General features: G+C 38.2%; 1 protein-coding gene across 2 annotated transcripts; it reads right to left on the bottom strand.

The window, feature by feature from the left end:
* Positions 1 to 692: 692 nt before the first annotated feature.
* LOC117411135 (abnormal spindle-like microcephaly-associated protein homolog) lies at positions 693 to 24,354 on the bottom strand. 2 transcript variants are annotated; one of them, XM_034018325.3, is made up of 30 exons: positions 23,809 to 24,354; positions 19,625 to 19,768; positions 18,106 to 19,495; positions 17,625 to 17,726; positions 17,260 to 17,367; positions 16,999 to 17,145; positions 16,449 to 16,694; positions 16,100 to 16,167; positions 15,698 to 15,839; positions 15,401 to 15,531; positions 15,028 to 15,203; positions 14,750 to 14,895; positions 14,579 to 14,664; positions 14,118 to 14,330; positions 13,808 to 14,018; positions 13,431 to 13,576; positions 13,061 to 13,189; positions 12,213 to 12,407; positions 6,110 to 12,049; positions 5,860 to 6,009; positions 5,251 to 5,417; positions 4,881 to 5,040; positions 4,478 to 4,687; positions 4,163 to 4,312; positions 3,737 to 3,928; positions 3,444 to 3,633; positions 2,961 to 3,115; positions 2,438 to 2,614; positions 2,067 to 2,239; positions 693 to 1,620 (listed from the first exon to the last, which is right to left on the bottom strand). In XM_034018325.3, exons 1-30 carry the CDS (start codon positions 24,109 to 24,111, stop codon positions 1,509 to 1,511), a joined length of 11,859 nt encoding a protein of 3,952 aa, XP_033874216.3. In that variant the 5' UTR covers positions 24,112 to 24,354; the 3' UTR covers positions 693 to 1,508. The 2 variants fall into 2 exon arrangements, with proteins under 2 accessions (XP_033874216.3, XP_058887783.1); XM_059031800.1 differs by lacking the exon at positions 5,860 to 6,009.
* Positions 24,355 to 24,368: the final 14 nt, after the last annotated feature.

The following is a 24,368-nucleotide window of genomic DNA, read 5'->3' as shown; positions in this document are numbered from 1 at the left end:
TTTTTTCACAGTAAAACAGGTTTTAAAAGGCACTGCATATCAACAGGACACTCAGTACTGCCTCTCCAGCACCGCCCCACCCCTCGTTTGCTATATTTTTAAAATTATTACTACAACATCTCAAAAAGCTCTGCAAATGTCTGTGATATTCTCAGAGCGCTGGATGCGGAAGCAGCTATCTTGTTTGTGTATGTCCGTGTTATCTATGTGGTGTTGGGTCTGTCAGTATTCATGAGATACGCCCCTTTCTTTTTTTTTCGGCTTCTCTCGGCTCCTATTAGTCTCACTTGGCCATTGAATGGTTATCTCAGCTTTTTCTGGAGAAGAAACGACTAGAGACCTGTTTTTTTGTCTTTTTGATGATGTCGGACAGGGTCCGACATTGGACCGGAAAGGGAAAATTGCGATGTCGGACCAGGTCCGACATAGGACCGCAAAGGGTTAGACCTGGTTCTACCTTGCCCTACTGTAGAATAGACTCCATGGGTATTCGACCCACTCACACACCGGTTGTGTACCGCATGTGATCCAGATGGCACCATATGAGAATTGCTCCACTCCGCTGTAAGCTTAACGCTGCACCGAGTGTGTGACTGCATGCACACCAGAGGAAAAACAGCCCCATAGAAGGATATTACCAGCTCCATGCTTGACAGTAGGTATGGTGTTCTTTTTTTTTGTACCTCCAGACTTTCTCCAAACGTAACGACTATCAGCATGACCACATAGCTTGATTTGACCAGAACTCATATCCATCATTCAAATGCCGTTTTGCAAACTTTAAGCGATTTTCCTTGTGACATTTTCCTAAGAGTGGCTTTTTACTTGGCCTGTGACCAGGGACCTTCGCTTTACTTATGCCATTTTGTTTTTCAACTTTAAGAACACAGTACTAAACAAATAACTAGAAAACATGTGGGGGGAAAAAATGCTTACAAAAGACTAATAAAATATCAATGCTTCACCACAATGTAATATGTCATTACATTTATACCTCCAAAACACGACAAGTTTCATGTAAACAGCTAAGTTTATTCGGATTGGCTTCTACAATATAAAAGATCTACAGTCATAAAACCTGACCAATCTCTAGACGGTAAAAAGAATGAGGACTTGTGCTAGGAGTGTGCCCCTCCACAATAATCCAGTGATTTCAGACACCAACTAGCACTAATCTTGGTGAAAATGGCCATAGGCAGTCTGTGAAACTAAATGCAATATGTATTAGACTTTGTATAAATCATTCTATCAAGTTGTGTCCAATGCTTTGTAAAATAAAATGACAGTTAACAGAAAGTTAAAATTTATTTTTGAAAAAGTATTTACATTTTTTTTTTACCAAGTATGAATCTGTAAAATTACAGAAAAACATTAAGATTTACAATGGGTTGTTATTAAAAACTTCTCTACCTTTATTTTAGTTCAACGCTTGCAACAATGCACACCATTCAACACTGCTGACTAGTAAGCTAATCTAATTATTCATGACAGTATAAAAGATTTTATTTTTAGAGTGTTACAGGGTAAATAGCAAATGCATCAACAACCATCTGAATGGCCCGGAGAGGATCCACCATCTCTCTCATGCGCTCTTTTCTTAAGACCCAATCTGGTGCGATTCTGAAAAACACACAAAATTAAATAAATACATAAATGGTAAAACAGGCAGTAAAATTGCTTTCCAATTTATTAGTTACCAACTAAAACACTATATAAACTTGAAAATCACAAGTTGTACTTGGGAGGAATGCTTAGGTGGGTTATACTTCTCTCCAGAATTACAGTATAGTAATGCCATGTTCTCATTTGTACACCTTTACACATTGAAACACAGATTCAAGTTTGGCAAGCCCTCCACTTTTTTGCACTACAGGCCTGAATTCCCTTCAACAAAAGAAAAGCTTTTTAAGATTTCTTTACAGTTCATTGTGGAGTGCATTTTCTGGATAACTCGATAATGGATTTCAAATGTTACTTTGCAAACTTCTCCTGTGTGGAATCTCGTTGCAAAGCACATAAAATTCTTTTTCAAGGAATATTGTGTAAACAAACCAAGAGAGACTCACTTTGGTACTAGTCTTGTTTTTACAGGAGTTGCTTGGGCAAAGAAGCTACCATTAAGGGACATATTCATCTTCTGTCTTGTTATTGTTAGTTTTGCATCCATCTTGTGTTTTCGGGCTGTGAGCTTGTAAATGCTGCGAATGCGATCTTCTGCTTTTGGCAGCTTGCGAACATCCTGCATTAAAAAAAAAAAAAAAGGGAGATAAATAAAGAACATGGCAAAAGAAATCAGCAGCAGTTAATTGGCACCTTGCAATTTTGCAACCAAGCATGCCAGTTGAAAAATGTTAGGCTAAATCCTTGAATAAAAAAAATAAATGAATTTGTTTACACAAAAAAAACAATTAAACACCTTAAAACCAGAAATATTTACCAAAGCTTTCCTTTCATCTTGCAGCAAAATGGTTAATAAGAAACAGGTCTTTGTAAAAATGCTTCCTCCTTTGTCTGCAACTTTATCCCCGGCTTTTTCTCTATAGATTTGCAACAGGTCTAGCAGTGTGTCAATGGAATGTTCCACTTCATACACTGCACCAGTGGTTTTTTCATACTATATGAGGAAACAAGATGGGTAGAATGAAGCCAAGTGTAATAGACAGTCACTTGAACCAAGTGAAACAAAACATGTATCATAAAAATGTAGATGACAAGGACATTAAAAAAAAGTGTATGTGGATCATATGGGCATTTGTACAGACAAATTCACCACTGAATTATCGATTTTCTAGATAAAATGTGCGTGTGACAAGTAGCAACAGGCATATCCACTTAACTGATTTCTACTAATACTCTCAATACCTTCCGACAGTAATACGCAGGTAATACATACATGATGTGGCTATGCTCTTCAGGTTATTACATTTTTACAGTATTAAAAAAAGGATTCAAAACTTTACCTTTGACAGATTCAGAAGGACTTGAATTGCGTATGCAATTACTTCCATGCAAGGTACACTACGATTGCAGCTTCGGATTAAAATGAATATCGTTGAAATGGCTCCACTCTCAGCAAGGTTTTCACAACACACAGATGAAAGTCTGGTTGCTGCCTCTAAAGTAAAATAAAAACAAAAGGTCAGTAAGAAGAAATATGCTTGATTTAGGGTTTTGTGAAAAAAGTAACTCAGGTTATCTGTCATAGCAGATGTGGTTAATAGCCAACAGCTACAAAAAGAAAATGGTTCTAAAAAAAAAAAAGCATGTTGGTTTGATCCATATTACAATTCTGAACATTGCATAGGAAGAAAATAGCAGACCAGTTTTGCTTATGCATACATAAAAGCACATTGAGAATTCTGAAGCCATTTACTTGGATGTCTTTCTGAAAAGACAGAGAATGGGAAAATACCATAGAAAGAAAAGACAAAATCACCACAAACCTAAATGTTTCAGAGCTGCAATAATGTAGGACAGATCCTTGTATCTCAGAAGATAGTCAATAGCAGTGGCAGTTTTGTTACCAAGCTTGTTTTCTTCTTTGCTTTCTTTGTTGGCCTTTTCAACACGGCGCCTTATTGCTACCACTTTTGGGGCATCTCTCTTTCGTGAACAAAATCCTCTCCACAGTGCCTTAAAAGAAAACAAGTTTATAAAACATTGCAATACACAAATCACCACACTTCAATTTATTTCAAGTACTTAATAAAAAGAGAGAGATAAAGTACTAAAGTACCTGAATCTTGACAACCCCATGCTGTACCCTCTGCTGTCGTCTCCTGCACAGGTATTTTTGCACGGCTCGCTGAATAACCGAGGCAGCCTTGAAGCGGCGATTTAACCAAGCTCTCGAAACTCGCTGAACCTTTATGATTTTTTCTCGGTCTTTTAGGTATTTTCTGCGCTGTAATTTAGATGTTATCCACCTCTGCAAAAGAGAAATATTACATAATGTAGTGACAAACAAGCATTGCACTGTGTGCTACTATAAAAAGGACAGTCATTCATTTTTTTTCCTGGCCTTCAGATCTATTGTAATGTGGAAAAAGTATAGAAGTGATATATCCTACTTCATGGAAAAAGTATAGAAGCATGTGGCGTCACAGTTGAAAGACCACTTCATCACGATTCAAGACATATCTCTTTAATTAATTTTGTTTACCTGTATGCAAATCACAGAATGCATTTGCTGCCTTCCATGTTTCAGTGCCAAATAAGCTCTGAACGTTCTTTGAATCTTCATAGCACACACATGGTGATAAGCAGCTGCTGTGAAGCGTAGTCTTTGTTTGGCTTGTGTCTCCTCAGAAATCTAAAAGAAAAATGAAGTATGAAAAACAATATGAATATTGTATCAACATTTGACAGTCGCATATTTATTGGTTTCAACACATTTACCAATAAATTAAGAAACAAACGAAAAAATAAAACTGGTGTGAGCATGGGGACCTGGGGAAGGGAAGAAATAAAAAAGTACCCTTTTTCTGACCAGCCAGCCACGACAGCATGCTTGGAGAGAGACACTAGCGTTCTTCATTCTCTCAAATTTCAAACGTTCAGTTTTTCCTGTCTGCCATGCACGCACATACTTCTGCAAGGTCAGTGCAGCACTTTGTCGTTGTTGAAAATTTTTCCGCTGTACAAATCCCCTGTATAGTGCCTGGATTAGACAGGCAGCTTTCTGTTCCTAATAAAACAAAATAATTTAAAAAATAAATAAATAAATAAATAAATAGGATGAATTCATCTAGACTCAAGCAAGTACTTTTTTTTCATTGAATAAAGTACCCCAGAAACATTTAAATATATTTTACAATCTCTATTTGTATTGCTGTTTCATACACTAAAGTGATTACCGCAGTTAAATTAGACAACATTACCTTATCATGCCGTTTCCTTGTGCTGTATCCTCTCCAAACAGCCTGGATTTTAACAGCAGCTGACCTGATCTTTATGAATTCTTGATGAGTTTTCCTTGTTTCAATAGTTTCTCTCCACCTTCTCTGAATTATGCCTACACTGCGACAGATCATCAGAAATCTGAAATAAAACAGTCTTAGTTAGCAGGTTTCAACTCTTACACTGGTGGATATGAACTCTCTTTCATAGCAAAAGTATGATATTGTTACAAAAAAGACAGTATGGAGCACGGCATTCAAATCAATTGGACATATACTATTGTTACGCTTCTTTCTGGTCACAATTCAGTGCTGAAAGTCAATTTAAAAAGGATTTGTTAACCTGGTTTACCTGTTTCTTATTAATCTTGTTTGAACACAACCACGGACTGTTGCAATAGCCTTCTGTGTGTTTCTATACTCTCTGTGGGTTATGCAGCCTTTGTACCAGGCTTGGATTTTCTGTGCTGCTCTCATTTTTTTAGCAAGTCGTCTTGCTATGTAGCCTCTGAGCATTGCCTAACGGAAACAAAATTAATGAGCACACGTAATTGGATATACATGCAGTCAACACAGTAAATTATCCATCACTTAAAATCAAATTTTAGTCACAATCATTTTAGTCCCAATTGGAGTCAGTGGCAACAAGTTCCTAATATCAAAATTGCTACCATATTTATCAGACACACAAAACCTGGGAATTGTATGTGTTTGTTTTGTTTTTGTTTTTTTTAAATCTGACAGTTTACACATTTTGTGTACCAAAGTGTTCTTGCGGTACACTGCTATAGTCAGTTCCCCAGAATAATCTACAAGCCCAAATAGACAGTCAGATTTAAAAACAATAAATAAAAAAATAAACATATGCAACGAAGACTGTGCTGCAAAGCAAATATAAAATGTAACAATATTTGCAGTTACAATGATAGTGTAAAGTTTTCATTACAATGAATTTGAATACCTGTAAAATTGTTGCAGAAGTCTTCACCTTCAGATATGTTTCCCTTTCTGCTTTCTGTAGTAAATGTGCCCTGTAATGTTTCTGTATTATTGTTGCAGAATATTTATAATGAAGGAACTTTCTCCTCTCTGCATATCCTCGATAAAAGGCCTGTTTAATATAAACACCACAAATATCACTGAGACTTAGTTTGTCATGTTAGACTACCAGTATCTGAGAATCCATGGCATTAGTAAGTTTAATACCCCACCTGAATTTTCACTGCACTCTCCTTCAGCATCTGTATTCTTTTGCGTGCAATATATCCCCGGATTGTTGCTTGAAGTAAGTGGATACTTCTCATTGTCTTCAGGTAGGCAGATCTCTGAAGCTTCTTAGCCTGATGGGCTCTGTAATGCTTCTGCAACGTCAGGGCTGCGGTTTTGTAACTGGTGTACTTTCTTTTAGTTACCACTGCCCTGTAATGAGCCTGCAAAGTTACTGCAGCTGACCAGAGTTTTATGAACTTCCTTCTGTGGACAGCCATGTGAAGGACAGATTGAATCTTGATTGCAGCACGCTTTTGCTTTGCCAGTGTTCTTGCAGTCATTCCTCTGAAAGCCGACTGCACAGTTACTGCAGCTTGTTTTATTGCCTGGTATTCTGCTTTCTGTTTTTGAGAAACTTTGTAGGCTCTGTACCACCGCTGGATCACAACTGCTGAAAGGCGCATTGCTCTGTAACAGACCCTTGTTCTATAGCCTCTGAATGCAGACTGAAGGACTACTGCAGCTGCTTTTTGCTGCAGGAATTGGCGTCTCTGAACACACATTTTTAAAAATGACTGAACACGCTGAGCAGCTCTTTTTCTGTTAGTCAGCTCTCTTTCTCGTTTAGCACGGAATGCAGCCTGAATGCAAGACACCGCTTTCCTAATTCTGTTATACCGGTGTACTTCAGCATCTCTCGTTCTTAGAGCTCTGTATCTTTGCTGGAAGACTTTGGTCGCCCAGCTTAACTTCTTGAAATCAGTCTTTTGTCTGTGCATTCGATAACGGGCCTGTATGATGGTTGCCGCTTTATGCATTGCAGCTAAATTCTGTCGAACTTTCTTTCCCCTGAATGCCGATTGAATTGTCAAAGCAGAGTATCTTAATTGCAAATACTTTTCCCTGTCTTTTTTGCCTCGACTGTAAGACATATAATGCAGCTGAATAATGACTGCAGAAAGCCTCATTGCCTGGAATTTGAGCTGTACTCTATGCATTCGGTATGCTGCCTGGATCGTAGTAGCTGCATGATGCATTTGCTGGATATGCTTCCTTGTTCTTAAACCTCTATACACAGCCTGTATGGTAATGGCTGCGCAACACAGAGAACTGTATTCTTTTCTGAGCTGTCTTTCAACAATCAAGGCCCGATATTTCTGCTGAATTACAACAGCAGCAGTTTTAAGAGAAACATATCGTTTATGTGCACTATGGGCTTTGAATTTCCTTTGAATAGTTGTGGCAGCTTTGTGCATGTCCTTCACATGTTGCCTGGACTTCATTCCACGGAAAGCAGCCTGAACAACCACTGCAGCTTGTTTCTTGGACTTGTAAATCTGTACCTCAGCATCTCTCTCTTTACAGGCTCTGTATTTTTGCTGCACAAGCTTAGTGGCCCACTGAAGCTTCTTGTAATAAGAATTCTGCTGGTACATTCTGAATTGGGCTTGTATTATTGCTGCAGCATTGTGCTCATCTCGTAACTGCTGTCTAAGCCTCATTCCTCTGTAAGCTGCCTGTATTAAAGTGGCACTGTTCCGATATTTCAAATAGAGTACCCTTTCATTTCTACCCTGCAGGTATGCCCGGTACTGCCTCTGTATGAGAACTGCTGCTAGTCTCATTGCTTGGAACGGTATCATCACTCTATGCATTCTGAATGCTGCTTGAATCACAGTGGCAGCCTGATGCCTCTTCACAATTTCCTTCCTTACTACCATGCCTTTGTATGCAGCCTGTATAGAAATAGCTGCAGCACGCATACTACAGTATTGCTCCTTCTGAAGCTTTGCTAATATGTGGGCCCTGTACCTCTGCTGAACGACTGTAGCAGCTGCCTTCAAAGACAGATACTGCTGGCGATCTCTAAAGGCTTTATACCTCCTCTGAATTAGTCCGGCAGCATTCTTCATTTCTTTCAGCTGCTTTCTTATCTTCATGCCACGGAAAAAAGACTGAATGCAAACTGCAGCATTTTTCATTGCACTGTATTTCTGGACTTCGGCATTCATTAGTTTGGTTGCTCTGTACCTTTGTTGCACCACTGCTGCAGCCCAGCAAAGCCTTTTGGAATGCACATGACGTTTGTGCTTTCGATAACGTGCTTGAATCAGTGTCGCAGCTTTGTGCCTGGTTCTTAGCTGGTGGCGAGATTTCATGCCCTTGAAAGCTGACTGAATGGTAATAACAGATTTTCTTATTACCAAATATTTTTCACGTTCCTGTTTCCCTTTCATGCAAGCTCTGTACTGATGTTGTATTATGGTTGCAGCCAGTCTCATAGCACAGTAAGGAAGTCGTACTTTGTGCATCCTAAAATGTGCTTGAATCACAGTGGCAGCCTGATGCCTTTTCACAATTTCTTTCCTTACTACCATGCCTTTGTATGCAGCCTGTATAGAAATAGCTGCAGCACGCATACTACAGTATTGCTCCTTCTGAAGCTTTGCTATTATATGGGCCCTGTACCTTTGCTGAACAACTATAGCAGCTGCCTTCAAAGACAGATACTGCTGGCGAGCTTTAAAGGCTTTATACCTCCTCTGAATTAGTCCGGCAGCATTCTTCATTTCTTTCAGCTGCTTTCTTAGCTTCATTCCATGGAAAGCAGCCTGAACAACCACTGCAGCTTGTTTCTTGGACTTGTAAATCTGTACCTCAGCATCTCTCTCTTTACAGGCTCTGTATTTTTGCTGCACAAGCTTAGTGGCCCACTGAAGCTTCTTGTAATAAGAATTCTGCTGGTACATTCTGAATTGGGCTTGTATTATTGCTGCAGCACTGTGCTCATCTCGTAACTGCTGTCTAAGCCTCATTCCTCTGTAAGCTGCCTGTATTAAAGTGGCACTGTTCCGATATTTCAAAAAGAGTACCCTTTCATTTCTACCCTGCAGGTATGCCCGGTACTGCCTCTGTATGAGAACTGCTGCTAGTCTCATTGCTTGGAACGGTATCATCACTCTATGCATTCTGAATGCTGCTTGAATCACAGTGGCAGCCTGATGCCTCTTCACAATTTCCTTCCTTACTACCATGCCTTTGTATGCAGCCTGTATAGAAATAGCTGCAGCACGCATACTACAGTATTGCTCCTTCTGAAGCTTTGCTAATATGTGGGCCCTGTACCTCTGCTGAACGACTGTAGCAGCTGCCTTCAAAGACAGATACTGCTGGCGATCTCTAAAGGCTTTATACCTCCTCTGAATTAGTCCGGCAGCATTCTTCATTTCTTTCAGCTGCTTTCTTATCTTCATGCCACGGAAAAAAGACTGAATGCAAACTGCAGCATTTTTCATTGCACTGTATTTCTGGACTTCGGCTTTCATTAGTTTGGTTGCTCTGTACCTTTGTTGCACCACTGCTGCAGCCCAGCAAAGCCTTTTGAAATGCACATGACGTTTGTGCTTTCGATAACGTGCTTGAATCAGTGTCGCAGCTTTGTGCATGGTTCTTAGCTGGTGGCGAACTTTCATGCCCTTGAAGGCTGACTGAATGGTAATAGCAGATTTTCTTATTACCAAATATTTTTCACGTTCCTGTTTCCCTTTCATGCAAGCTCTGTATTGATTTTGTATTACGGTTGCAGCCAGTCTCATAGCACAGTAAGGAAGTCGTACTTTGTGCATCCTAAAATGTGCTTGAATCACAGTGGCAGCCTGGTGCATGTTCTGTAGGTCCTTTCTTACTTTGACACCTCTATAAACTGCTTGGATCTTAATTGCAGCTTGGCGAAGTTCAATATATTGTTGACGCAGAGATCTGCCGACTACTAGGGCCCGATACCTTCTCTGGAAAACAACTGCAGCAGTTTTAAGTGATGCAAGTCTTTTGTTGCACATAAAAGCTTTGAATGCAGTTTGAATTGTGCAAGCTGCCTTGTGATGTTCTTGCAGCCGTCTCCTGACTCTCATTCCACGGAAACCTGCCTGCAAGGCAACTGCAGCTTTTCTGGTCTGTTGGTACTGAGAACGCTGCATCTTCCCTAAACTGTAAGCCCTGTATTGTCTCTGTATTACTAAAGCTGCCAGTCTCATTGATTTGAACTTTGTTTGCATCACATGGGTCTTGTAGTAAGATTGGATAATTGTTGCAGATGTATGCTGTTTTTTAATCTCCATTCTTACACTTTTTCCTTTCCAAGCAGCCTGAAGCTTCACTACCGAATCACAAAATGAAAGATATTTCTCTCGCTGCTTTCCACCAACAAGTTTAGCCTTGTAATGCTGCTGAACAACTAAAACTGCATTCTTTAAAGCATGGAAGTGTTTCCGAGCTCTGTACATTCTAAAAGCTGCCTGAATGGCCACTGCAGCTCCATGTTGCTTTTGTACCTCTTTACGTACCACATGCCCACGATAGGCTGCTTGTAGAGTAGCAGCAGCTAATTTAATCTTAACATACTGCATTCTCTGATTCTGTCCAGCTTTGAAGGCCCTGTATTGTCTCTGAATTACAACTGAAGCATGTTTAGTATGTAGAAACTTCGTTCTTGTAGCATAAGCTCTGAAAGCTGCCTGTATTTTAGTTGCAGATTTATGTTGAAGCCTAATGATTTTACGCAGTCTAAATCCCCTGTAGGATGCCTGTAAACATATAGTTGCTGCTTTTAACGTCAAGAATGTGCTTTGGCATATGCTGGATTCTTTGTGTGCTCTATAATGTTTCTGAACAACAAGAGCAGCGTTACGTATTTCAAGGAAGCGACTTCTTTCCTTGTGCATTCTAAAGGTAGACTGAATTTTAGTTGCAGCCATTTTCCAAGTCTGTATCTGTCTTCTCTTCAAATACCCTCTGGCAGCTGCCTGTAGGCAAACACAGGCCTCCCTCTTCTTTCTGTATTCCAGCTTCTGTAGGAGGCAGAGTTTATTAGCTCTATACATTCTCTGCACATCATGTACTGCCTTTTTAAGGTTATAGTAACGGCGACGAGTTTGCACCATTTTCACATAAGCCTGAATTTTAATGGTAGCCTCTTTCATCTTTCTGAATTCCTTTTGGGCGGCATAAGCACGATAGTAGGCCTGTATTTTTATCACAGACCTTAGAATGTGTGCCTTCTTTCTTGCTTGCATTCCTCTGTATGCAGTTTGTAGAACAGTGGCTGCAGATCGGATTTTATTGTATTCGTTCTGCATCTTCTTTTTAATAAGATATGCTCTGTAGCAAGCCTGGATCAAAGAGATCGATTTTCTCATTTTCTGGTAACTCATCTGTGCCTGCCATCTTCTTACGTGAGATTGCAAAATGACAGCACTTTGTCTCTTATGTAAAAACTTGACCCTTTCTCTTTTCATTTGCCAAAGGGATTCGAAGAGGCAAACCGCTTTAATTTGCCTGACAAACTCACGTCCTTTCATACCTCTGTAATAGGACTGAATAACTGTTACTGCTTTGTGAACAAGCAAGTACTTTTGCCGTTCAGCATTGCCCAATCGGTAAGCTTTCAAATATTTCTGGATGGTTAAAACAGCCTCTTTCCTTTTCTGAAACAATTGCCTAGCCAGGCAGCTCTTAAACCATGCCTGTATTTTGATAACTTTTTGTTGGACATCAAAATACTGTTTTTGGAATCTATACATGCGGTACCAGGACTGTATCTTGACAGCAGCTTCATTCCTTCTAGCAAGTCTTTGTACCTGCCATTTGCGGAACGCATTTTGTATTACTGCAGCAGCACTATTTTGCCTTTTCAATGTGCGGTTCTTCCATCTTCTAAATGCCCTTTGGATTACTGTAGCCGATGTCCTCAGTATTAAATACTTTTTACGTTCTTTTCTAGCCAACAGGCAGGCCCTGACACGTTTCTGTATCAATACCACTCCACAAAGAATCTTTTTATATGCAGCCAGTGCAATCTTTGTCCTTATCCGGGTTTGCAGAACAACAGTATAGTATCGTAGCTCCTGGAAGTGTTTCATTGCAGAGTATCTCTTCCAACAGACCTATTGAAGTAAAGAAGATTCAGACTTTAAATAATTACACTGAACCATCAACATTTCACAACTGTAATATAAACTTAGGAGACAGGCAAACAAGTATTATTAACTCTTAGGATCTTCAAGAATTTCTACAAATAATGCCATAAATCAAGCATGCAAAGTATACCTGAATAACTGTTGCTGCAGCATTTTGAAGAATATAAAGTCGTTCCAGTGCTCTCTCTCTAGCTTTCTTCCTTGCTACATGGTCTCTCCATGCTACCTGGATGATGACTGCAGCAATGGCTTTCTTCTCCTGTCTGCGGCGCCAGAGAAACTTAACAGCTGCTGATTGAATGATACAGGCAGCTTGGGTTCTCTCCTGCAGATAATCACAATTATAGTTAATGATGAAATCAAATTCTTGGATGGAAAAAAGCAGGTCTTTAATAATAGAAGTGACCAAAGTTGGATAATTCCCATAGTTTAACTGGGAACAAGCATAATAACCCACAGGTCTAAACACCTCAATGGGATTTTAGCAGTGCAACAAATGTCACCTTGTGGCCAAATTTGTATTTTATTTAGAGGCATTGCAGTTTTATTGCTATAACATTGCCTTGGATAAAATTAAATGCTGCGATTGTCTGAACACTATCACATGACTATGCAGCCACCTGCCGAGTGCTTTGCTGTCTCATTCATTATTATTCACAGCATGTTTCAATGTTGGTAAAGTAGTCTACAAACCAAGTGTTCAAACTTCTATTTATTATTTTGATCTGAGTGAGCAATATTTGTTTATTTATTTCAAACATGTAAAGGAGAAACCCTTCTCCGATAGTTGGAGATTCTTTTGTTTAGTTCGTGCCATTTGGTTTTTTGTTGATTTGGAGTTGGGAACTGTTCATACAACACACCCGAGACGTGCATACAGCGCAGTCTTGCCACATGTCGTTGTAGGTTATTCCTTATATAAAGTACATGTTCCATGATCAATATGTCATTGTGTTTAGTACATAGTATATATGATACCTCATAATGTCGAAACTCCTTTTTCAGTCTGTATTTTCGCCAAGTGGCTTGGATCACCCTGGCAGCTCTTGCTTCTTTCCGTAGATCCAGAAGTCGAGCACACAGGAAAGATAGATAACAAGTAACCACCTGAAAACAGACGTTTCATTAGTTTAGCTGATTTTAAATTGTGCACACTTATTTTATTTTAAGCTGTCGTCTGTAGAAAAGGTCAAGAATAGCAACTACAGTATTATTGTGTGCATCATTAATAAGGCACTCTTCATTGTCTTGTGTTGAAAACCACAAGACCACTTATGCAACAGGTACAAGTAAAAATCTAATATTACAGAATATTTACAATGCCAATAGAAAAGACAGCAGAATATACCTTTTCACTTGGAATGGTATTGGACATATCTAAATGGCTGATCATGGCCGGTACTCCCCCAAGGTTAGCAACGGCAGTGTTCACCAACTGGAAATTGTGCTTCTCACTCTCCAACAGCTCTTTGAAAAGCACTGGTGTTGTAATTGCTATGAAAAGAAAGACAGATCATTTAACTTGACCCATCTCAACAACGGAGGAAAAAAAAAAAATAATGAAGCTGGAGACAGGAGCAGTTGAAAACAGCAGAGGAGGACTTACTACAACATAGGGATGACCACACCAAGTAAAAACTGAACATATCTATTATACATTTTGCATGTGCTGCAGATATCCTATCATTTAAAAAGAAAGGGCAACATCACAAGAACTATTCTTACTACTGTTTGTTGATCCTGTCCAAATGTCCAAGGAGCTGTCATCAGAATCACTCGCTGAAGAATTGAGCCCAACTGTACCACGCTGACCACACTCTACCGTCTGTGTTGTATTCTGGCTAATGGAATCCAATGCTAAATAGCAAGGGTGGTAATGATGGATAAGGTAGCAAAGAACACGCCCATCTGAGAAAGACACAGTGAAGTTTTCAACCTGGGAAAAAGGAAGCAAAATAAGGATTTTATTAAAAAATGAACAAGTGCTTTCTATATTGTGTACTAATCAAATAAAAAAAAAAAAAAAGTTACTCACTTTAATGTTGTAGAATGCACATACAGCATTCACCCAATCCATCAGGAGTTTCACTTTTGTCTGGCAGTCCAGATCTACACTGCGGTCTTTTTTTTCTTTGTCAATTGGAACCCCATTGGACCGTAGAGATGCAAGCTTCTGATGTGTTGCCCATGTCCGTTTAAGGAAAGAAATTTCCTCTCTTAGCTGCTCTTCATCAAGTAAAATCTCAACCTGCATATATTTATATAAAAAATAAAAAAAGATATATATATATATATATAGATATATATATATATATATATATATATATATATATATATATATATATATATATATATATTATATATATATATATCTCTCTGTTATTGTGAGAGTCTGTTACAAGCAAACAGATTTTTCATGAAAACTGAACTAAAAGCCTAACATTTGCTTAGTATTCTTCAGCAATGCAAATTAAATGTGCAATAACTGCTCATTACCTGAAAGGTAAAAATTATTCTCCACAACAGTGCTAGAGTCTTCTCTCTGTGCCCATCCACAATATCTCTGGAGTCAATTTTTGCACCTGAAAACATAAATCATTATTAATTTTGATATCTTTTACCCCCCCCCCCCCCCCAAAATAGATGTATTAATTTGTTTTATTTTACCATGCTCGTCATTTAGTTCCACCCCTCTCGCTCTAAGGACTTGCAGGGCAACCTCAACATTATGCATCTTTTGAAGGCGACTTATGGCAGGAACCCTTAGTTTACTTGAGAGACTCCAGTTCTGTGTGAACAGCTCCATAATTCTCCTGCAAACACATGATGTGCCAATTCAAGCAATACTTGGAGTGTTTTCTTCAGGAATTTATCATTTAGAGATTACATAGCAATTAAACAAACCAACGCCCCCCACCTCACCTCCCCCTTACGTGGTTACTTACACAAGGCGGACACCACATCGCAGGTCAGTAGCAAGATTTCTTACAGCAAAGTTGAATTCATCCAGTGGGGTCTGAGCATGAGAAACAGCTAAACCCATGTAGCTGAGATGGCGGGACAGAATCCCCTCACCACTTAGAAAATCCCTTGAAAAAGCCAACAGAAGGTCCTTGGTAGTCTAAAACAAACCAAAAAAAGGACTTAAGGAAACAATAACTTCTGATTTATTCAGAATTCAAAAACAGATCTTAAATGAGCAGGTGCTTTTGTGACTACCATGAATGCTCAAATACAACATGAAGAATCAATACCCACTTTTCCATTGTGTAATTTTCAGGTATTAAATTGTGGGTCAATGTAAAAAGTATGAAGTACCTTAAACTCAGAATCCAGGCAAAACAAGCAGGGGTCGTGCTCAATTATCCTTGATTCTTTTGCTCGGTCAAGAAAGCAAACAAGCAGCAGTAGCTTTTTTAACGTAAACCGAGACAAAGCCTCTTCGTGACCTAAGTGTAGGAAAGAAAAAAGAAAAAGGCTTTAACAATGACCAACAGAATAAAAATAGATTTTAGGCGTCATTGAAAATTCAGTTGTAAGACAAAACAGCCAAAAGTTTTGTAAAATTATGAGTAAAACAGTTTCACTATTTGCAGGCACTTCACACTGTCTTACCGTCTCGATAGAGGTGAGGCACTTTGGGGTGTCTATATTCTGCTGCTATATCTGGGTTCCACAGTAAACGACTTAGAACGAACATCGCCAGGCCCATAATGTCACTGTTGCTCTCCAAGGAAACAAGTTCACCAAAAATGGTCTTAAAAAAAAAAAAAAGAATTTGAAGAGAAAGTTGCATACTGTTTTATTAAATTGTTTATTTGTCAACAGACAAAGCGACATAAAATGAAGTGTTGAATGCATTCATAATTTAGGTCAAACATGAAACAGATTAATGCCCAGTAATGCTGTAAAATAAACAAAAAAATAATTGGGCATGAGCACATACGTTCGTATTATGGAAGTCCTTCCTTTGGTCTTTACATAAAAATAAAATGCTTACTGTGGCTATTGACCTACCTCGAGTCCTATCCTTAACCATAGGGGGTTGTAGGACAACAGCCAATTCAGAACCTTTTGACGTTCACCTATATAGACAAATGTAAAAAGCGACATTAATCTCAGGTGAACAATACATATTACTGGAAAACAAATATTCATAAAACTTAAGTATATACATACAAAGTTCAAAGTCTTTCAATCTACATTTATTTCTGAACATGTTTTACAATGTATTCTGTTTTTACCATAAAAAAGTAAGATATTTCAAATTACATACATTTCCTTTCAACTGCCATTAGTGGCAAGCATGTTTCATTGGATAAAGCACCATTAGTCACTAAACAATTGTATTAAATAGTCATCTTACCAATATCTTTCCAGAGATGCCTGTCCTTCCGAACAAGCAGACGTCGAGCTTCAATTTCAAGCTCCAACCGTCTAATGGCTTTTACCATATCTTCAGATGCAAAAAGACGACAAGCTGCACGCCGAAGACGATTCAGCCTGCAATTGGCAGTATATGTTTTGAATGACATTTCCTCTTTGGTTGGTGCTTTGGGAACATTGATTCTGTTCTGATGCTCAGCTCCACAAACTAGAGAAACGGCATTCACTGAAAAAAATTAAACATATTAGAACTACCACTTTTCAAAAGGAAGCATAAAAAAGGACACTACATTGTATTTATTGCACTGAAGATTTTCCTAGGCACTAAATTCTCTTTACAAATTTGACAACTAATTATACAATACATCTACTGGATTTGGTTTAAATACAGATTTAAAAGATAACAAGTCTGTGGTTTTTATAGGTCCACTGGATTCACAATCAGTGCAACAATTAAAGCTTTTTGCACAGGGAGTGGTTTAGAATGTGGTACGACTCTGTTTGGATCAAATACCACCCCTAGCACTTACCTTTAGAAACTTCTGTGTTAACTTTAAAGTCATCAGGTGTAAGAATGTAATTTATCCACCAAGTAAAGCCTTGCTCTTCTTTTTCTATCCAACGTTCATCATAGAACATATTTTTGGCCGCAAATGGTAAAGGATGTCTTGGTATAACTATAAAACAGAGTTGGAGCAAGAAAATGTAAGCAAGTTCAACTGAATTAACCCCCGCCCCCCCAAAATGCAAAACTTTGAAATTGTAATACTCCCCCCTAGACTTTTTTTTACCTGTTTGTACTGGTTTTACAAAGGTCAGCTGTGACTGTGCTACCCCAACAACAGCAGACTTAGCCATCTTCAAAGATGCAGTGCCATTTGATTTTAAAGAGAGTGACCCTAAAATGAGAAAACAGAAGTTTGTGTAATGCATTTGTAACACAGGATGGGCATGAGTAGCAGCCATACAATTAGGAATTCTAACCCATTTCAGGGGGTAGAGATTAAAAGCACTAATACCAGTGCATCACTCAAAGCTTCCCTCTACTTCATTACTTTACCAAAAATTATATTTCACAAACCACACAGATTTTACAAAAAATAAACAGGAGCAATGAAAACTTAGTGTTTACATATTAACTCAGATATAATGTTACCTGTTTTCACTGGTTTAGAAAATATCAGCTGTGACTGCGGAACCCCCACTGGTTTTGAAGTTTTCACAGAGGGCATCGCTGATGATTTTAAGGCCAATGAAACTAAAGGAAAATTTACAAGAGAAACAGGGTTAGTAAAAGGCTTAGAGTCATCCTAAACAAAAGTCATCCAGTACTTAATGATTACTAAATTCCAAGATTTATCATATCAGCGAAAGACACATTGGTAAGATTTTTTTTATTTATTAAGAATTAGTTATTTGTTAGGATATTTTGTACCAATGTTTAAAAAAAAATAATAATAATTAAAATTAAAAAACACAATAGGGTTTTGACAAACCATTCATAACTTATGAACGCAGGTGGACAGGGGAGACTTAACATTTCTCATGTTATACATATTTCTACTTTGGGTTAAATTGACACCAATTGATAATTCAAAGTTTAAAAAAATAAAATAAAATAAAAAGTAAAATCTCACCCATTCTCTTTTTCTGAAGCCTCTGCTCTGTACCATTCAAACTCCTAGTAGTATTTCTTCTTGCATTGGTTGGTTTCTTTATCTCCACTACAGGCCTTATTGCCTTGTTCCTTTTACTTCCTTCCAAACGTTGGTCCTTCTGATCACACTTATGTTCTAGAAATTCTTCACCTTTTCTCTTTCTGCTCTGAAGAACTGGATTTGTAGTTATTGGAGATGAAACCGTATCTTCACTGCTTTGGGCTTCTAGGCTTACAACAGAATCAATGACAGGGAGACTTTGGAACGCAACCACTTTGGGTCTACTTAAACTTGTTTTGACAGGAACTTCAGATTCTGGTTCCAGGAGTCGTCGTCTGTATGTTTCTCTCTTAGGCTCGGGTTTACTTTCCCTCACAAAGTAACTTTTGCTTTTGACAATGGTTGCCGATATAACTGGTAGATTCTTAGGTTCATCAGGAGATTGAATATCATTTTTTACCTCTTTTATTTGAATATCATCAGGCTTTGATTTAACAAAGAATGTTAACCTGGTCTTAGTAGGCTCCAAATCTTCAAAGGACACTTCTGGCAGGTGAGCATTGTCAACAGCACTGGCAGTATATTGGAAGTGTGTGCCATCATCCGTTTCATTTAATGAATCTGGAGAAGCTGAAGAATCTAAACTTGATGCATCAAGAGGAGATTTCACACTCTCCTGGCATGTCTTTGTTACACAAGGTTGAACGGCTTCCAGTGCATCTTTAAGAAATTGGTCTGGTGACAATATAGAAGACACTGATGAAAGTTCATGGTCTCCATTCGGGACATAGCTGTTGTTTAGAAAAGAATCAGGACTTAACATTCGATTTTGGCTGAGTGGAGTGAGGGGAACTATGACACGATCAGGAGTACTTACAGGAGAGTGTGTTCGATTAAGTATTCTCACAATATTTGTTTTCATATACTCAGATACAGTTGTCGACTTGCAAAAAGTGTGCTTGCTCATATACTCAATATCCTCAGTCTCATCGGGGTAAAGAATAGTCTGTACAACTGGTTTCTCCTCTTGTAGTGAGTCATCACTTTCAAGTTTATCCAGTACAGAATAAGTTGTAGACCTTCTGAGAGAACCTGGGGTATAAGTTTGCTGTTGCGCAACACCAATTGGCGATAAGGATATTCCTTTAAACTTCGACCGGTCTTTTGGGGTCTTATCTTCAGTCACTGTCACATTGGCACATGACTGAAGTGGCCCTCGTACCCACTCTGTCTTTGTGTATTCCACTTTACGGGAAACATGGAAGGTTTTGTTTGCAGCTTTTGGCTGCACTGCCTCATTTTTTTTAGTCTTAAAGGAGGCAGATTTCTCTGAAGGCTTCCTTCTTTTCATGGACTCCCATAAACTTCTCTAAAACAAAAACAACAACAAATATATTAATTCCCTGTCACCCAGTAATATGCGCTATCAAGCAATCCAGTGTTGCATCACATAAATATCCTGGTTCTTCCCTTTTGGCACTAACATTGGGGTACTCACTTTCTTCTTTTTTGGTGCTTCTGCTCTTCCAAGTAAAATGGCTTGATGTTTAACAATGCCATTTGCAGTAAAAACAACTAGTTCCCTTATCCCTCCTTCTTCCACTGGGGTCCATGTTATGGAGAGAAGAGTTCTTTCTTTTGGCTGTAAAATACAATTTCTACATAGTTAACTTTACATACTGACTAACGCGTCAGTTTTGGAAGGTGCTCAAGTACATTACATATAACAAATCAGTGCATTGACATGCACATAATTATATCGTTTTCAGAAAAGTAATTCCAATATCAAGTCAGGTAAACACAGTTCTCAAAACGTAAACTGGAAAATTCTGAAATTTATTTTTTGGAAAACACCACCTAGAACAGGGCTTCTCAAACTCGGTCCTGGGGACCCCCTGTGTCTGCTGGTTTTCATTCCAGCCAAGATCTCAGTTACTTAACTATAACCTTTATTGAACTGAACTTAATTAGACCTTTTTACTTGTTTTCAGCTCTTGAACAGTTGCATATTTCAAGTTAGCTATAACATTTGATAAGTAACTTGAACTGCAAATCTTTAAGAGCTGAAAACAAGTAAAAAGGTCTAATTAAGCATGAATGCAAAAAGCAATGAAAACCAGCAGACACAGGGGGTCCCCAGGACCAAGTTTGAGAACCCCTGACCTAGAATATTCCAATATATTCCCCAAAATCATCATTTATGCCACACACTTTTCAGAAAACGTATTCTAATAGTGTACTGCACATGTGCAAACTAGACATCATTCCCGTGCATGCGATTATTAAAGCAACTACAGTGCCTTGCAAACGTATTCAGACCCCTGACCAATTCTCTCATATTACTGAATTACAAATGGTACATTGAAATTTCGTTCTGTTTGATATTTTATTTTAAAACACTGAAACTCAAAATCAATTATTGTAAGGTGACATTGGTTTTATGTTGGGAAATATTTAAGAAATAAAAAACTGAAATATCTTGCTTGCATAAATATTCAACCCCTGTGCAGTGGAAGCTCGCAGTTTACACCGATGAAAGAAATTGCCCTAACGAGGACACAATTACCTTACCATTGGCCTCCACCTGTGAATCAAGTTGCCGTCACATTTTCTGGATAAAAACCCCACCGTTGAAGGATAATTGGTCAGGCTGTGAATCTGAATTAAAATGAAGACCAAAGAGCATTCTACAGAAGTTAGAGATAAAGTAATACAAATGCATAGATTAGGGAAAGGGTACAAAATAATATCCAAGTGTTTGGATATCCCAGTGAGCACAGTTGGATCAATAATCAGGAAGTGGAAGCTGCATCACACCACCCAGGCACTGCCAAGAAAAGGCCGTCCCTCAAAACACGCTCAAACAAGGAGACTTGTGAGAGAAGCCACAGAGAGGCCAACAATCACTTTGAAGGAGCTACAGAGTTCAGTGGCTGGGAGTGGAGTAATGGTGCACCAGTCAACCATATCAAGAGCTCTGCATAACACTGGCCTGTACAGGAGGGTGGCAAGAAAGAAGCCGTTACTCAAAAAGTACCATCTGAAAGCACGTTTGGAGTTTGCCAGAAAGCATGAGAGTGACCCAGCTGCGATGTGGAAAAAGGTTTTGTGGTCAGATGAGATCAAGATAGAGCTTTTTGGCCAAAACTCAAAGCGCTATGTGTGGCGCAAACCTAACACTGCCCATGCCTCAAGACACACCATCCCTACAGTGAAGTATGGTGGTGGCAGGGATGCTTCTCATCAGCAGGGACTGGGCATCTTGTTAAAATTGAAGGAAGAATGGATGGAGCAAAATACAGGGAAATACTGCAAGAGAACCTGCTTCAGTCCGCTAAAAAACTGAAGCTTGGGAGGAAATTCACCTTTCAGCAGGACAATGATCCCAAGTACAAGGCCAAAGCAACATTGGAGTGGCTCAAGAACAAAAAGGTGAATGTCCTACAGTGGCCCAGTCAAAGTCCTGATCTCAATCCCATTGAGAATCTGTGGCACTATTTGAAAATTGCGGTCCACAAGCGTCGTCCAACCAACCTGAACAACCTGGAGCAAATCTGCCAAGAAGAATGGGCCAAAATCACTACGACACTGTGTGTAAAGCTGGTACATACTTACCCCAAAAGACTTAAAGCTGTTATTGCAGCGAAAGGTGGCTCTACCAAATATTAATGTGTGGGGGTTGAATACTTATGCAAGCAAGATATTTCAGTTTTTTTATTTTTCTTAAATATTTCCCAACATAAAACCAGTCACCTATACAATAATTGATTTTGAGTTTCAGTGTTTTAAAATAAAATATCAAAAAGAACCAAATTTCAATATACCATTTGTAATTCAGTAATATGAGAGAATTGGTCAGGGGTCTGAATACTTTTGCAAGGCACTGTATATATCCATATTTCCTGCCACACAACAGAACACCACTGCATTATGATTCAAATTTTTGGACACACAGAAACAAGACTTAATACCAGAAATGGAAGTTGGGAGAACAACAGTTTTGTTTTATCATATTCCCATTTCAATGTATTTCCATGACACATATCTATTTACCGATGTTATGCCAAATAGTGTCCATGCAAATTAAATTTGTTAACACCTTTTTTTTTTTTCAGCCATCTTTTAACCTTGTCTGCCAGTGTCCAAACATATGTACCTCTATGTACAAGAACCTGTTGCTGAATATCTCAGCCTCCTACTGTATATTACTTTTGGGTATATAATACATCTTTATTATATATATATATATATATATATATATATTAAAGTGTCTATTTTCTGCATCCTCAGCACATGAGCACACATTAAAAGGAAAATGGACAGTATTCTGCTCTGCTACAACAGTAAACACACTAATTAGCAGTACAATGTTCTTTGTTCTTCAAAAACAAAGAATATAAAACAATTAAAATATCAAATCAATACGGTTATACAATATATTGCACATTATTACAATTGTGCTGGCTACACAATTTGGCATAACACCCTTGCCAGATAGCCATGAATTGGGATGCGAGTGTCAAATACTGGGTCACATGACCAACAAAACAGTTGTACTTTTTGTAAATACTTCAGACCAACTTGTTAATTTTTTTTTTCCGTAAAAAGTTAACCAAACAAGACATAAAAAGCAGCAATAAACGAGGAGAACGTTAAGTACGATATATAAATATATATATATATATATATATATAGATAGATATAGATATATATATATATATAGATATAGATATAGATATATATATATTTATTTTATTTTTTTTAATCCGTTTTGTTTGGCAAGTTACAGAACGGCGTCGAAGGTTGTAAATAAAAAGCAGGTTAGTCGCTGTGGTTTTGGATATGTAGTCTAAGTAATACTTTGTCGTATTTATTTTTCCAAATCAATAAAATAATAATAAATGAATATCTGATTTCATCCACCGGTCAGCTTATACAGATGAAGTTACGCATGCAGTTATGTTAAATAAATAGTATTTGACCAAAAGAAAACTCCATGATTATAAATATAGTTGTTCACACAAATTGTATACCATTGGAACAGCAAATTAATTACAGCTGTGCAAAATGCATTTAAAACAGTACCGTATGTAAGTTTGAGGAAGGTAGTCAGTAGAAAGAAAAGGAGGAGCTGTTACAAGGACTGGACAGTTTGCACACACTGGGGAATTAGAACAGAGATGTATTGGACAATAATCTGTTAAATACAGTATAGGAATGTGCAAATTTGCAAAGTCTAAAATACCTGATAATGCATGCCTCAGTTTTACTGCAGACTGAACCGAGCCCTAAGCCTGTTCCCGTCCCTCTCACCGAGTATGCGAAAATGCTCTACGCTTTCCAAAAAAATATAATCCATGTATTACAGTTGAATTTATCTTTATTGTGATTGGGTTATCTATTCCGAGTCATGTAAACACGGAAAAAAGTGTCGTTTTCAACAATATCATTTCTAAAAACCCACACACACGGTCTCAGTTAGGGAACGCCATAGTATTCGTAATACCAAGTTTCAACACACTCACAATACATCTATAATTACTACATTGCCTGGTGGTGCAATAATGTTACCCGGGAATTCTGCCCACTTGCATTTACAAGACGATTACTGTTTTATTTTATTTTTTAACAAGTTTATAACAATTTTAAAAAAAATACACAGAGTTAAACGCTAAAACTTACCTGAAGTATGAAAGATTTTTTCTCCACAGAAAATCCTTTGGCTGATGGGAATTTGTCTATGGTTACTTCAGTCACATCCTCATTAGGATTTTCAATCTCCAATACTGCGGTTTTGGTGTAACCCAATTTTACCGATTCAAAACTCAGAAATGGAGCTCTTGAAAAATGAACCAAGGATAAAACGGGACATGATGCAGTCTTATTTTCCTTGTTGGTATCTTCGGTTGAGAAGTTCTTGGGATCCTGGGCACGACATGTTGGACTAATGTCCATCGAAAAGCCTTTTCCAGTAAGCCCAGACATGGTTTAGTACTTAAAACAAGTTTAAAACATTCCTAACACCAGCTCTGCATACCAATTTACAGAAAAAGCAGTATTTCACTTTAACAACGTGCCTCAAACAAGACTGGCGCGGCAATGCGTATAAACTGAAAGCCCCATAAACATTTCAAATTCCCCACCTCAACCAATCAGAGACGGAGGCTTGAAACGCAAAACAAAACACAGCCAACCAGAAAAGTTGTTTCTCTGTTTAAATCTCTAGGAAGTGAGGTCATCAA

This window comes from Acipenser ruthenus, chromosome 10 (genome assembly GCF_902713425.1).
Source record: "Acipenser ruthenus chromosome 10, fAciRut3.2 maternal haplotype, whole genome shotgun sequence".
NCBI classification, from domain to species: Eukaryota; Metazoa; Chordata; class Actinopteri; order Acipenseriformes; family Acipenseridae; genus Acipenser; species Acipenser ruthenus.
Note: the sequence above shows the minus strand (reverse complement) of the source record. Positions and strands in the feature narration are given on the sequence as shown.